Source organism: Zingiber officinale, chromosome 7B (genome assembly GCF_018446385.1).
Source record: "Zingiber officinale cultivar Zhangliang chromosome 7B, Zo_v1.1, whole genome shotgun sequence".
In the NCBI taxonomy this organism is placed as follows: Eukaryota; Viridiplantae; Streptophyta; class Magnoliopsida; order Zingiberales; family Zingiberaceae; genus Zingiber; species Zingiber officinale.
Window position 1 is genome coordinate 86,982,471 of NC_055999.1, and position 16,077 is coordinate 86,998,547.

A 16,077-nucleotide genomic window follows, 5' to 3' on the forward strand; every position below is an offset into this window, starting at 1 on the left:
ATTATATATTTAGAAAAAATTATAATATTTTTATTAAAATTTATAATTTTAGTCTAATAAATAAATTTAATATATTTGTTTATATGTTTTATAAGTAGAATGTAAAATTTATAAATTCAATATCAAAACTATTATTATTTTTATTTAAAAGTTAATTCATGAGTTTAATAAACATGTTCATAAGATAACGAGCCAAATATTATGAAAGTTGAGCTTGATTTGTTTATCTTAAAATTTTTATCGAATCAAGATTCGAATAACTCATAAGCGGTTTGATTTATTTACACCCTTATTTCTACGATACAATGTTAATTGATTTTATTAGAAATAAAATATCAATTATAATTTATAACTATTATAATATAATATTAACTTAATATTAATTGATATTGACAAAGATAAAATGCTTATATTGTAATAGTCATGTAATTATTATATTACAGTATTATTATTAATATTAAAAGTTAAAATGTTATTATAATATAACATTGATTAATATTAATAGAAACACATTAATATTTGGGGGAAAAACTTATATATCAAAAATTTTATTCGCTCGTGCAAACCAATCATGGCCGTTGGCCAAGCGGGCGCTTCCAAATCCCATCCCAACCGTTCAATAGGAATAAGGAACCAAAGCGAAAACCGGGACCACCCACCGTGTGAGCTCAGGATTCGGGAATCCGATTCGTTGGAGCGGTTTTGTATTTGGCAAGGAATAAAGGGTAAAGCAGGCAGGAATTCGCCGCCGCTTCTCCTCTCCATTTTGTTCCAGGGATATCGTCGTTTCTCTTCCTCATCTTCTCCATCGATTCCGCGACGAAGAGCTAACATCGTCGTTGCTACCACAGATTGCTTCCATGGCGTCAATTTGGTGGGTGTAGGTGTTCGTAGGTTGGGCGATCTTTGGGTCGATGCTAGATCTGGACGCAGACGCTGGATAGATGCCACTCTGCAGATCCTTCTTCACTTGGATTGGCCAGCTTCTCGCCTGCATGGGGTACATACGTACACCGACCTGTGAACATGCTTCTTTCGCTCTCTGTCTTTCTCTTTGTTATCGATATCTTTGTTTTCTCAGCGTCCATTAGCTAAATTGTCAATTATTACGGTTTCATGACTTGTAGAGGAGGATCAGTTCTGGAATCGAGAGGGGAGGGGTAAATCTATTGAAAGTTCCAGGCTTATATTTCTTTTCCCGCAACTGAATCTCGCTACTTTGATTTCTCCAATTATAATGTTACTCCTCTTTGATGTTATTGGAGCTCCAAGCGATGCTTTCCCTCTCCCCTCTCTTTGGATTGTGTTTCATCTCCTCTTTGTAATCGGCAAACAAAATTGAAGGAATCGAGATAAATGAATTTTCTTATCTTATTTTTGATGACTTTGGCCTAAACAGGACTTGTCTCTAAGGGTACCATCAAAACTATATGTGACATTTACTTGTGCCTATAGAGTATGGGCATCTCCAATGCAAGGTTTATAAGAGGTCTGTAAAATTAAAAACCTCAATAAAAAAGATTGAACCATTGTAGAGGTGAGGTTTGAGGTTTATAGTTCAAGAGCAGTATTGAAACTCAAATCTGCTTTTTTCTCTTGAAGATTGAGCTTGTAATTAATGATAAAGTAGTGTTACATTGTGATTTATGATTTGTAATGTAGGGAGATATATGATTTGTAATCTAGAGCCCATAAAAATGTTGTAAAGAGGTTTTTTCATTGTAGATAGAATAATAGGTTTTTTTTTCATTTTTGATGTGGTATTGATGTGGCACATTGGGGGTTACAAAAACCTCATTCATAGAATTAACCATTGGAAATCCCCTCAGTCAATGATCAGAATGATAGGATTAGTTTGAGCTGACCCATACGGACTGACACGTGAAACCATGCATATATGAGAGTGCTAAATGAAAGAATAAAAATTCTCAAGATTACTAGTCTGACTTGGGGTTCTATTCATGTTGATGTTATTTATTTTGATTTAAAATTCCCTTGAAACTTCAGCTCTGAGTCTGTGGATTTATTTTTTTTATATTATGACTTGTTTGAATTCCATGGGCCTATTATGGTATATTATACTAATTGTCAGCTCGGTTAAACCTGCTTTGTAACAGAGCAGAGGTTGTTTTGGATGTTGTACTAAGCCCACACCAATTATTGCTGTGGATGAGCCATCAAAAAGTTTGAAAATCCAAGGTCAGACAGTTAGAAAACCTAACTTTTCTGAAGATTTTTGGAGTACGAGCACTTATGAGATGGAAAATAGCGGAGTTCAATCACAGAGGAGTGTTTCTTCAATCAGCACATCAGCGCAACCCTTTGACCACCATGGTGGAGCAGGAAGCACGAGCAACCCTTCAGAATTTGTGAATCATGGCAAGTTTGACTGATCTACCTTGGCCTTCGTGCTTATTAAACTCCTATGCTTGTGACTGAAATGCATTCTCTATTTTAAAATCTTCTGCAATTTAATTGTGTTGGATGACTGTGAAATCCTCAGTAACAATATTATTCTGGTTCCCAAATGTTTGTTATGGGATAAAGAATGTTGTTAGTCCAATAGAAAAATCAATTTGATTTCTCTGCTACTATTGACAAATTTCTTTTGATGCCTGTAGTTTTTAAGACACTGACCTGAGTTAATGATTTTGGTCTTACACCATTTTGTTTTAGAAGGAGTAAAGAAACCTGTGTTTAGTTAGCTACAACCGAGTATGAAATTTAAATGTAAAATTGAACTTGAATAGGATGGTAAATACACATAGTTTCACCTTTTTTCAGTGATTACAAATTACAATACAGAATCTAACGTGCATCAGACAATTTCCTGGATGGACACTGATATATTTTTTTTGTTCCCTGTTTTTGTCCAACTCTTGGATTGTTCACTCAGGTCTTCTTCTATGGGCTCAAACCAGACAGCATTGGACTGGAAATAAAAAGTCAGAGATGCAGCCACAGCAACTCCGGGAACCAAGATTAAGGTAAAGTCCATCTGCATGCTGAAAAAACAAACTTACTGTTTACATTAGGTGCCACTACATGTAAATTTTAGCTATCTGTTGACCCATAGATGAGTTTATGATTTTAAGGCACAACTTATTTTATATACACTCAGCAGTTAGCCTTTGTTTTGATGCTAGGAATTAATTGACTACTGAGTGAATCTCATTTCGGTAAAGGTTAAATTGACACTATGCAGGCAGCAGGCTTGCTAACTCTGCTGAATTATTTTTTGGAAAGATAGGGGCTGCAATTCTGTTGAAATCATCTGTGCATTTCCAAATTGACTAGTTAATCTGTTAGATATGATCTATGACAAACAAAACACTTTTCATACTTATTAGTAATTGGATCTGAATTTGCCTTTCATGGTGATTAAGAATTTCTCATGTGGGCATTATTGAGAAATGATTTTTTAAACTTTTATCAAATAGTTTAAATTTTAGAGATTGCTACTTGGAAGGAAAGAAGAAAAAATTATACAAAAGTTTTGTTCTTGAGGATACAAAAAATTTATTATTCCTTTTATGCTTATTTCCTTTCTTCTCATTTCTTTCCAAGTAAGATGGTGGTCAAAGTAATATTGGGAAAGGGATGATAAATAAAAGTTGGTCTCTAGAAGTTAGTTGCTAATCTATCTTGTGTGCTAGATTGCTGTTCTACTGAATATATCTCATATCTGAATTATTCTGACTATAAACAAATTTGGTGATGTGAGAAAACCATGTCTCTTTTTAGGACTAAGAAATGCGCCATTTTTTATTGTCTGGCTATCAGCAGCTTAAATTGAAACTACATAAAGCAAGTGTAGCTAGTCCCTATCTTTTTCTACTAGGATGATAAATACAATTTTGTCATTATACTTGGATCTAGCAACTTAAGAACATAAAGGGTATTTAGGAAGGGAAGAAGAAGTAGGCTCTCCTAGACATCAGGTTGCTGACCTTTGTTATTTGCATTAGGATTGGATTTAGCATCAAATTTACACATTATCAGTAAAAAAAAAAAAAAAAAAGATTACTGATTTCCAACAGCTCACTGATCTTTGGAACAAATGAAGTGAATTTAGGTTATTGTGTTCAATAACCTCTATCTGACATTTGAAAGAGCAAAAGAAGCAGAATAGAAATGGTAAAAAGACAACAGGGTAGTAAAGGACATGATAAACAAAGAGTTAGCACTCTATCAGCCTCCCTGATATCATATTGTATAATTTATTTGAATTACTGGCGGATTTCTCTAGTTGCATTTTGCCATATCAGGTTTGAGTTGAGTTCAGATGAATGACGGATCCAGCATTTATGAATGTACATAACATCAGTGAGCACATGAAGCTTTTTCTTAAATTATGTGTTTGCTTTCGAGATGTTTGGATGACTAGCAAAACTAATATAAAACATAAAACTACAAGACAAAACTATAAATCCAAATAGATTTTTAGTTGCATTTTGCATCACTAACGTTATTAACTTATGAGTTTAAATAACGGAACAAAATTTATATCATTTGATGTATCTAGTTGTATAATTTTTTACAATTATAAATTTATAAATGCTTCCTATGCACTTTCTTATTTCTTTTAGTTATTTGAAGTTTATATTATTTTTTAAAAAATTCAATTGGTTTTCTTAGCTCAGCGTCAATTTTTGTCAGTCCTATGCATTCCTGATTTGCACTATGGGGTTGCAACTTCACGTATGTTTGGATGTTCTTGATGACATGCCTTGCCTGAGCTTGGCTCATTGAGGGGCAAGCCATTGCTTGCCACATATGGTCTAAAAAAGTAAGAGTGAAGCACAATCAACTATCACATACCACAGGAGAAACACAACTCAAAATGCAATTGCCACACCAATCAACTGCACCTGGAGGCCAAAAACATTAGAAAGTGAGCATAAATCACAAAATGGGTAATCTAGAAAGATGTGTATGAATTTTTATTTTGTATTTAGAGTTCAAGAGAATAACAATAATTAATTAAAGCATCAACATATTATTTAAGCATACAATTACATTAAGAATAGCTACTCTTTAGCATACTTGCAATATTTCCACTTGTTTGTAATCACTTTAATTTAGTTTTGCATGAATTCATTCGTTTTCACATTATATTAAGAAAAATTGATCTACCAAGGGAATCACTAGAGCCAAGTCCATAGACTATGAGTGATATCATTTGACATGTTTCAATGATAGATAGTGATATAGCATAACATTCAATAGTGACCAACGTATGCACCCATGTAACCTGTAGGCTGTCAGTTGCTCATATGGCTAGGCTTGAAGGCTTCACTTTTTAATATTTGGTTCACCAATTTAAAGTCACACATTCTTTTATGGTTTCATAATAAATGATGTTCCACTTTTGAGATTACTCATTGTATAACTAATTCACTTTTAAGTGCAGTTAGTGACTAACCTAGGTCACCATTTAATACAAATTACACTATTTAGATAATGTTTTACAAGATGTTCATGATCTAGTTAAGCAACAAATAAAGAAACATGTACTATCAAAGTAAAACAATACTGAACATGAAAGGAGCGGTAATTAAAAGACGTATCAACAAACAACTAATCCCACATGATAGCCCACATGATAAGCATGAAAGGCAAGCCATTTACCATCCCCATTAGTTAAACCCCCCACGTTTTATTACAATGAGATCCCATTCCACTAATTAAACACCATTCTTAATCTTTTTTATAACAATCACCAGAGCAATTAAGGCAAATAATTCTTTAATTAGATTATATATATAGTCTAAGCAAGACTATATATATTCATGCACAAAAGTTATTATAAGAGGTCAAGCAAAGAAGTTTGCTCACCTCATAAGAAGCTCCTGATTCATACATCAACTGTTGCCTACAACACTCCTTGATCCTTTGAAGGTGAGCCTAAAATTACGCGACTATAATTTAGACTGGAAAATAGAATCTATTAATCATTATAAACATAATCAACCCTTTAGTAAATATGAAACCAACCTCATCTCTAAACTTAAATTACATCAATACCAAAGTCCACTCCAACCTTAATCTTTAAAAACAAAATAATGCTACTTAGCACAAGGTTAAAAGTAATTCTCACCAGACCATCAGGTAGTTCACAACCTCTATAAGGTGTAAATGAGCCCTGACAAAAAAGGAAACTATCATTCAACTGTGAAGGCCCAAAACAAAAGTGACACCAACAGAACAATCTACTTACCAACAGATCCACCTAAACTATTAATCCAAAAAGATGATTCCAGCCAATCATCAAACTCAGATCTGGAAACAAGGGTATTGCTGTGATTTTGCTGGAGAAGACTTCAAATAAATCTAGAGAAAACAAAGGTTTAAGCATAACTATTACTGGAGTAGAGTTGGTAGGCAGCTGAGAAAAGATATTGGATGAAGTATTCTGACTCACAATAAGCTTAGGAAAACTCTGTTATGAAGAAACCAACAGTATGAAAACTAAGAGAATAAATCACTTCCCTTGAACAAAACAAGGATAGAAATCAGATCGGAAGCAACTTACCTACTGTGATTGGTCACAACTATCAGTCAAAAAAGAAGGCAAGGGTTCCTTTGCCAGAGGAGAGATTGGAGGTTGCTAAACTGGTTGGAATGTTGATGCAAAATGTACCTTGCCTCCCGACTTGAAGAGATGGAGTCAGCTTCAAGAGATAGAGAGTGCGAAAGAAAAAGAGAGGGATTGAGAGAGAAAGAAACTCTCTAAGGGATCCACCAATATTGGAAGAGGGTGGATGTTGCCGCTCACTAGAGTAGTGACCATGAGAGCTATAACAATTGCAGTCGAGAAGTGGGCCTGTTGAGGGAGGAAGAGAGAAAGAGATCAGAAATGGAATAAATCCAGAGAGAAAAGGGGGGAGTTTAAATATCACGTTAACATTAACAAGACTAAACTTAACCAAACCAAACATTCAACCATAACTTTCAATTTGAGTCCATATCGAGTGTGGTTTCAACCCAATTAAATCTATTCTTGAAGCCCACACAATCGAACTAATACCAAAGTTGGACTCCATTTAAACTCTAAATAAATTTATATTGTTTCCTGTAATTAAAATTTAGGGTTATTACACTTGATGATATACCACAATTTAGTCATTCCTTGACTTAGTACATCCCCTTGCCTAACATGATCTGAACCTCTATATTGTGTACGAGAGTAAAATTAAGCAGAATAGATCCTATTTTAAAATATTTTGCAAGCCTGCAAATGCTTTGCCTTGCCCCATCCAATTGGTCACTATATTGATTGAAGATCTTACAACCTGCTTGAAATCATGGTTGAGGTCGTATTTAGTTCTTTGATTATGGATTTGCATCATTTATCACCTCTATATAACCCAAAAACATCAAGATACATGATCCTTTCTTTTCTCTCAATTTCTTATGTTCAAATGTATTGAAGATATCCATGTCTTTGTTAATTGTTTTGGAGAAAAGCTACTGTAAAAGCCACTATTGTAAAAATATTAGAGAACAGCTAAACGATTAATCAATTAAAAAATGAGGCTGGTATTTATTACAGTTGATATTGATTACTTTCTGGAAACCATGTGATGTAGCATTGAGACTATTAGAAACTCACAAGTAATTAAATTTTTTGTTAAATTAGAAGATATTTACATGAGGACTGAGGATCCTTCATATAGGGGAAGATGGCTTATTAGGTTTATTATGACTGGTAGAAGCAAATAATTGGTCTTACGACACGTTTTTTTAAAACAAACTTTAAACCACAAAACATAAAAAATTATTGTATTTGATTAAGGAGACTTGGAAAATCTTGACCAGACTTTCCATAGTTGAGTATAGGTCAATGTTCTAAAAATTGGCCTAGGCGGTTTCCTAGGTGCTAGGCGTCAGTCAACCACACAAAAAAAAAAACATACTAGTCGGCCAGCCTAGGCGGCCTTGGCGCCTAGACAGAATTAGACGGCCCTAGGTGCCGACTAATTGGTCGAATCGTCTAGGCACCGCGAAAATAGTGCAGGGTTTTCATGTTTTTTTTAGTTTAAAGCCCAATTAAAAAAAAAATTAAAATGTAACCTTTTTTTTTGTTGGGCTTAAGTTTTATAAGTCCGAAACTTTGACCCAACAAGAAAATCGATTTGTTAGCTTGTCCTAGCGACTAACACCAAACTTCATATTCATCGAGTAACTAGAGCCGGAGAAATAAGACCAAATAAAGAAACCCATATTTTATGATATTTTATTAGTTATGTAATATTGAACTTATTTTAAATTTGATGTCATTGTATTGAAGTAATTGAATGTGATTTATTTTGTAATTTATGTTATACTGTGGAATCTGCCTAGCGATGCCTAGTCCCCACTTAGGCAGCCTAGGTGCTAGTTTGACACCCGACTAGTGCCAAGCGAATTTTAGAACCTTGGTATAGGTGTACAAGGTTGGTCAAAGAGTGTCTTTGGGGAAGTTAAGTAAGACACTTTTTGGATAAAGGGTAGCCTAGTGCACAAAGATCCTGCTAATACGGGGTCCCGGGGGAAGATCAGGCCACATTGGATCAATTGTACATAACCTTACCTTATATTTTACAAGAGGCTATGTTTGTGACTCAAACCTGTGACCTCAAGGTCATATAGTAACAACTTTACTGTTGAAGCTCATCTTCTAAAATCTGAGCATTTATATTTAGTCTTTTTTCCAATGAATTAGGTACCTCTTAAAGCTTCCATTTGGATCTATTATTGTCTGTCTGTCAACTATGTGTTCAATCGTAGGTGTTGATTGTGTTGTAGAGGAGAGCGGTGGCACTAAAGCTAAAGGAGCACAGAGAAAGCAACAAACAAGTAGGGTTGAGTATCCCTGAATATGACAATAAGTATTTTGGGCTAATGTCTGATTCAACCAGAGAATCAATAACATAAGCATTAGCAATAATTGTTCTAACAATGAAAAAAGAACAACGGAGTGATACATATGGAATTTTTGATAAGTGTTGAGTGTGAACAAGGAGATAACACAGTCTGGCTACATTGTTATGATGTAGATCGACTTATATTTTATAAGTTTTCAGTAATGCAATTTTCCTTCTAACTTAACATGAGTCTCTCTATATGCTATAGAAAACACTTAGCAATTCATTAGGTCGGAAGATGCAAGTAGGTAAATCATATCTTTAGTCCCATAAACATTTGAAAGCACATCTTCTCATGGTGCAGCTTTTATAATTATAAGAAAATTGAGCAATTAGCAAAATAAAATTTCAGTTCCTTGGTTTTCACCCACTAGATGTCTAAGCAATTGGCCAACTCAGTTTAACGTTTACTTTGTGGTTAACTTGCCAATGAAAACTCAAGTTGGTTTCATTTATGGCTTGGGCTTGGTTTAATTGAATTATGTTTGGTCTGGTTGACTTGATATTTTTTCATTGTGTTGAAATGAGTGTTCTTCATAATGCGTTTTTAGGAAGTTAAAAAGCTAGGACCTAAAAAGCATGATTTGAGCAATGTTTACGGGAAGAATGTCACTATATGTTTTTAGTGTAAGAACTTATTTAGATAGGGATTCGATATCTCTACATAAATTTAGGTGATGTTTGGTCCATCTGTTTAACTAAGGACTCTATTAAGGTCCTGGTGTAGAAGAATTCTAGTGACTTTACCGGAAATTACATTCATGTAACACTAACTATTTTTGACAATGTTGAATATTCTATCCCAACATTAAGTGAAATATGGAAAATATCAATGTGTTTTATCAGATGTGGACATGGGCAAATTCAATTTTCCCTCTGGGAAAGATTTTTTTTCTTATTCGTCCATTGTCCTACATCATGAAGTAGCTGAGGTGTTTTGCAAGAGATTTGAAACTGCATATTGAATGGACTGAATTATGATACAACTGATTTTGCATGGAAACTAACAACTCAGAACATAAACCAACACAAACTTTACCGAACTGAAAGATGATTTGCATGTGAATTGAGGATCATTTATACAGAAAATAATGGCCTATTCTTCTAAAATTGGGATATAATTTAACCAATTTATTACGACTAGTAAAAACATAATATAGGTTTTACATAATATTTTTTTAGAAATAAAAAAATGATAAGCAGCGTGATCCATGTGGACACCCATAACATTGTTGTCACTAGATGTGATTGATGCTTGTTAAAATTTGACAGAATATGTTCCATGGTGTAGGTAATTACTTTAATACCTATTATTTCATATATGTGACTAAAACTATGGAAAAATATTTTGTTAAAAATTGAACATCATTTTACTCAAACTGGTAATATTTACATGCTATGTACAAACATCTAAAAATTGATATTGCATTTTTTCCTTATAAATGTTCGACTTATGTCGATGCAGTTGGAATGCAACATATGAAAGTTTACTTGGAAGCAATAAGCCATTTCCACAACCCATTCCCCTATCAGTAAGACTTGTAATGTGTTCCTTTAATGACTCAAGTTAACTTTGGTGATTAATATGAAAATGGTGGCAGGAAATGGTAGATTTTCTCGTGGACATCTGGGAGCAAGAGGGATTATATGACTAAGCCTGAGATGTTTCTATTAAATGCTATTGTGATTTGTGGGGTAAAAAAGGAATGGCTTGCCGTTGAACCACTGACTATCCAAGAGTTAAAGGTGGGGTGTTCAAGTATTTCAAACACGAACGTTACAGTCATGATAAATATTGCTCATGATGTAGTGCTTGCATAATTGAATATACTTGAGAACTGTGTGGCAACTGCCTCGACATGTGATTGCTGATGTTAGACCTCAGATGTAATTTTTGTTTCTATAGATGGATTCACTCTTCAACGTCTACGTAAATCAATATTAATGTAGCCACTCTAGTAAGGTGCGGAGTGTTTATTTCTGAATGTTTATTTTATTTATCCTCTTGCGGCGGTACGATGGTTGAGGTATGAGGTGTTGTCATATGAGGTCTTGAGATCGAAACACGGTATGTCCTCCATGCCTTCATGTCTTGGCCAGTTGCATTAATGGTTAGTAATCATCCACGATTTATCTTCTCCGTATTAGTTTAGGGACGAGTTGATGGGATACCAAGGGCGAGTAAATCGTCTTTTGCCATATCAATGTTTATTTCATTTGCTACATGTAGTTGATTCTAACAATTATCGTGAACAAACTGTGCATGAACGTATGCTTTATTAATGGAGGTCATTTATATTAACTCCGGGTTCAGCTAGGGGAAAGAAAGTCAGGTTTTGTTTAATAAACTTCGCAAGTAATTCTGTAGTCTTCTGGTCGCCATCATCTTAAACTTAGTGGGTTGATGCCAATTATGGTGAGCATGAGTGAAACCAAATACTTTCTCCAGGTCAGAGCAATGCCTCGTTTTGCAGGTCTTTCCATCTTTTTGAAGAGTCTAGCTTCATCTTCTCTCTATTCTTTAGATATGAATCTTAATCCCTCTGTCAATATCCACCTTTCCGGAACCATCAAATGCCTGTTTGTATGCTGCTTGTCTCAATGTGTTAAGGTTACTAATATCCTTGCTTTCTGCTCAAAGTTAATGATTACTAAAGGCTCTTCGCTCTGTGCCATCCTTTTCAGCAGACTGTGCAGTTCCTATCTCGTAAATCCTTCAAGGTCAGCATTTACTCACACCATCCATCACCCACCCTTGGTCTTACTTCCATTCACGCCAGTAATCTTGCCATATGCTTTAATCTTGCCATTTGAGGTTTATGTCTTGTGATATATGTTGGAATTTCAAGGTTATTTTTGTGTGATCAACAAGTTAAGTTAGGTCCTGTTTGTTATTAACCTTGTGTTTAAGTGTGCAAGAGCTTAGGAGCACAGGTAGTCGAACGGAAGACACAACTAGCGAGAAGGACGGCGGTCCGAGGGACGAGGTGCTGCGGAAGAGTACATCGACGGACGAGAAGGAAGCGTGCGGTGATTCTGAGGAACGAAAGCCGGAGCGGAAGATTGCTCGGGGAGCAAGAGATGCAGCTAGCGAGAAGGACGGCACGCGGTGCGTCCGAGGGACGAAGACTGCGGATGAGTACGCCTGCGGACGAGAAGGAAACACGCGGCGATTCCGAGGGACGAGAAGCCGGAGGGAAGCCCGCTCGAGAAGACCGGAAGTTGGGTTCGGGTGAGTCCTTTTCCGAATGGTAGAAATCACCCAAGCGAACGGATCCGAAATAGAATACCCGGACCGAGCCGAATCGAACCGGAGCAGAGGTCCCGGATGAAAGAGTCAACCGCTATTGACTTTTGGCTCTGGGGCGCCCGGAGCAGCCCGGGGCGCCCGGAACCCTTCCGAGCGCCCGGACCTGATTTGTTGACCAGATCGCGTCATAAGCGATCTGAACGTTGGGGGATAAAGTTTTATCCCCCCAGGACGCCCGGAACCCCTTCCAGGCGTCCCGACCAAGGCTATAAATATAGCCTTGGTCCAGAAGCTAATGAATCAGTTTAGAAATTGTAACAACACTTGTGCGCTTTCCACTATTTAGATTAGCTTCTTTCTTTTTGTACTTCAAACGCTGTAAGAAGTTTCTCTGCCTGAAGGAGATTGATAGTACGCTTCATCATTTCCTTGGATTAACAACCTTCCCGGTTGTAACCAAGTAAACAATTGTGCCTCTTTCTTTTCTGCTTTTAATTTACTGCTTTGATTATTTTACAAGTGTTAGTTTGAAAAATCGGGAAGGATTTTTGTTTATTTTTTACAGGATTATTCAGCCCCTCTTCTAGCCGGCCCAACGGTCCTATAAGTGGTATCAGAGCCGAGACACTTCAGGAGGATTAACCGTCGAAAGAAGCAACGAGATGGCCGGATCCAGCATCTACCCGCCAAAATTCGAGGGGGACTTCGCAAGCTGGAAGAAGCGTATGGAGGTATTTTTCGGTATTGATTTCGATTTATTATTAACAATGGAACTCGGTTTTGAAGCTCCCGAAGGCAAAGTAAAATATCAATGGACGAAGAAAGAGCAGGCCGACTACGTGGCAAACAAGAAAGCAGAATTCCATCTGCTAAGCGTACTTCCGCCACAAGAAGTCAACCGTGTCAGCACCTACAACTCGGCAAAGGACCTTTGGGAGAAGTTCCTTGAACTACACGAAGGAACATCTGAAGCCAAGCTTGCGAGACGGGACTTACTTCGCAACTAGCTCACCAACCTTCGTCTTGAAGAAGGTGAAACAATTGCACATCTACACTCGAGGATACAGGAGCTCATCACCGGACTTTCGAATCTCGGAGAAGAGGTAAATAACCGAGATTCGTTAAGGTACGCTTTAAATTCCTTTCCGAGAAATCCAAAATGGGCATCATCACTAGTAGATGTCTTTTATATTTCAAAAGACCTAGAAAAAATTTCTTTAGAAGAATTTTTCTCGACATTTGAAGTGCACGAATCAAGATACGTAGGTTCGAAGGAGCCCAATAACAACGTCGCCCTCAAAGCATCGAGAGACGAACTTGAGTCGGAATCTTCTCTAGACGACGAGGAAATGGTAATGATGGTAAGACGATTTAAGAAGTTATACAATTCTAGAAAAATTAACCATCCACAGGGTAGAAAGAAAAGAACGATCCGCTGCTACCACTGCGATGAAGAAGGACACGTCAAGGACAACAGCCCCAAGCTGAAGATCAAGGACAATGAGAAGGGTAAGAAGCCTATCCAAAAGCGAAAGGCCATAAAAGCGACGTGGGACGATACGTCGTCCGAATCGGAAGTCGAAGCATTCTCCGGACTCGCACTGATGGCGAGTCATCAAGACGACGACTGCGATTCAAGCTCTTCCGAGATGAGCATCGAGAGCATCGATGAAGGGGGAGCTTCGTCAGAAGAAAGCAGCAGTTCAGGAGAAGACACGGACAACGAACTCGACAAGATAAGTCAGGTACGTTCTCTTCCTCCCAATAAACTTTTTAAGTTCGTTAAGTTATTAACTAAAGACTGCTGTAAATTAAAAAAGGAAATCAAAAATAATTTTTTTTTTTGGCTAAATCTTGTCCCTTAGAAGAATTAGACAAATCAAAATTGAAAAGTGAAAAATTGAAATTAGAAAATCAAAATTTAAAACTTCAAATAGATAACTTGAAAAATTATGCATGTTCATCTAAAACCAATTTTAGAAGATCCAATAATTTAAATTGGTACTTTAGATATCACCCGGGACAAATTAGGAATATTTTTAGAAAGTATGTCCCTAAAAACTTGTTAGTTAATCCAGTAGGCTGGAATCTTTATTGGGTTCCTAAATTTTGCTTAATCTAAGCTTTAAAATTAAAATTAGCGCTTTTCAGTGAGAAAATTAAACGATGAATTTCTCTATGAGGCTTTGTCTAAGGAAGTGGTTGTTACTCCAATAACCAAGGCCTAGTGCCTTACCACGACCTGGAAGCCAAAATAGTGAAATAAATATTTAATTAACTTTCTGTAAAAGCATTAAAATTAGAATTAATTAATGCTTTCAAAGTTTTTCAAACATTCTTTCAAAGTTCTTTTTAGAAAAATATTTTTACATGAAACTGACTTAAAAATTTAAGTACGTAAAAAATTTTTCAAAGATTTAAGAAAATCTTTTTTCAAATTTTTTTTTAAACTTAGAATTTTTTTTAATATTTTTCCTCTTAGAAAATTTTCTTTAATACTTAGAAAAATTCTCACAAGATATGTTTTAAGTTAAAGGTTATTATGAAATTGAAAAATTTCTGCTTAAAGTTTTTAGAATTTTTTTTTTTAAATTATCTAAGTTAGAAATTTTTTTCTTATAATTTCACTTAAAATTTGTTTAAAGAGACGACCTATTATTGTAAATTTTTTAAAAGAAGTTCAAATTTTCTAAAGTTTTTAACCCTTGGATTTTTTTTCTTGAAATCTCATTTTTTTGTGATCAAAGGGGGAGAAGGATTAGTATAAATCTAGGGGGAGGTAGACCAAAATTTAACTTGTTTTATTTTTGCACTTAAATGCAAATTTAGTTAAATTCATTTTATATCTTTTTTAACCCTAGCTTAACTTGAGTTGCTCACACCAAAAAGGGGGAGATTGTTGGAACCCCAAGGTTGTTTTGGTGTGATCAATAAGTTAAGTTAGGTCCTGTTTGTTACTAACCTTGTGTCTAAGTGTGCAGGAGTTTAGGAGCACAGGTAGTCGAACGGAAGACACAACTAGCGAGAAGGACGGCAGTCCGAGGGATGAGGTGCTGCGGAAGAGTACATCGACGGACGAGAAGGAAGCGTGCGGTGATTCCGAGGGACGAAAGCCGGAGCGGAAGATTGCTCGGGGAGCAAGAGATGCAGCTAGTGAGAAGGACGGCACGCGGTGCGTCTGAGGGATGAACACTGCGGATGAGTACGCCTGCGGACGGGAAGGAAACATGCGGCGATTCCGAGGGACGAGAAGCCGGAGGGAAGCCCGCTCGAGAAGACCGGAAGTTGGGTTCGGGTGAGTCCTTTTCCGAATGGTAGAAATCACCTAATCGAACGGATCCGAAATAGAATACCCGGACCGAGCCGAATCGAATCGGCGCAGAGGTCCCGGATGAAAAAGTCAACTACTGTTGACTTTTGGCTCCGGGGCGCCCGGAGCAGCCCGGGGCGCCCGGAACCCTTCTGGGCGCCCGGACCTGATTTGTTGACCAGATCGCGTCATACGCGTTTTGAACGTTGGGGGATAAAGTTTTATCCCCCCAGGGCGCCGAAACCCCTTCCAGGCGCCCCGACCAAGGCTATAAATATAGCCTTGGTTCAGAAGCTAATGAATCAGTTCAGAAATTGTAACAACACTTGTGCGCTTTCCACTGTTTAGATTAATTTCTTTCTTTTTGTGCTTCAAACTTTTGTAAGAGACTTCTCCGCCTGAAGGAGATTGATAGTGCGCTTCATCCTTTCTTGGATTAATAACCTCCCCAGTTGCAACCAAGTAAACAATTGTGCCTCTTTCTTTTCTGTTTTTAATTTACTGCTTTGATTATTTTATAAGTGTTAGTTTGAAAAGTCGGGAAGAGTTCTTGTTTATGTTTTACAGAGCTATTCAACCCCCTTCTAGCCGGTCAACGTTCTTATAAT

The 16,077-nt window shown here is 36.5% G+C and overlaps 1 protein-coding gene across 2 annotated transcripts; it reads left to right on the plus strand.

Moving 5' to 3' along the window:
• Window positions 1-703: 703 nt before the first annotated feature.
• Window positions 704-10,900, plus strand: LOC122006196. Of its 2 annotated transcripts, none has more exons than XM_042561605.1 (5): window positions 704-1,000; window positions 2,118-2,379; window positions 2,897-2,987; window positions 10,375-10,441; window positions 10,511-10,900. In XM_042561605.1, exons 2-5 carry the CDS (start codon window positions 2,259-2,261, stop codon window positions 10,562-10,564), a joined length of 333 nt encoding a protein of 110 aa, XP_042417539.1. In that variant the 5' UTR covers window positions 704-1,000; window positions 2,118-2,258; the 3' UTR covers window positions 10,565-10,900. The 2 variants fall into 2 exon arrangements, with proteins under 2 accessions (XP_042417539.1, XP_042417538.1); XM_042561604.1 differs by having other exon boundaries at window positions 805-1,000; window positions 2,123-2,379.
• Window positions 10,901-16,077: the final 5,177 nt, after the last annotated feature.

Excerpts from the sequence above, each read along its gene's own strand:
- LOC122006196 (XM_042561604.1), top strand. The coding sequence starts at position 945 with ATGCCACTCTGCAGATCCTTCTTCACTTGGATTGGCCAGCTTCTCGCC. Across the intron at positions 1,001-2,122 it reads CAGCTTCTCGCCTGCATGGG|AGGTTGTTTTGGATGTTGTA; the intron begins GTACATACGTAC and ends GTAACAGAGCAG. Across the intron at positions 2,380-2,896 it reads TTCAGAATTTGTGAATCATG|GTCTTCTTCTATGGGCTCAA; the intron begins GCAAGTTTGACT and ends TTGTTCACTCAG.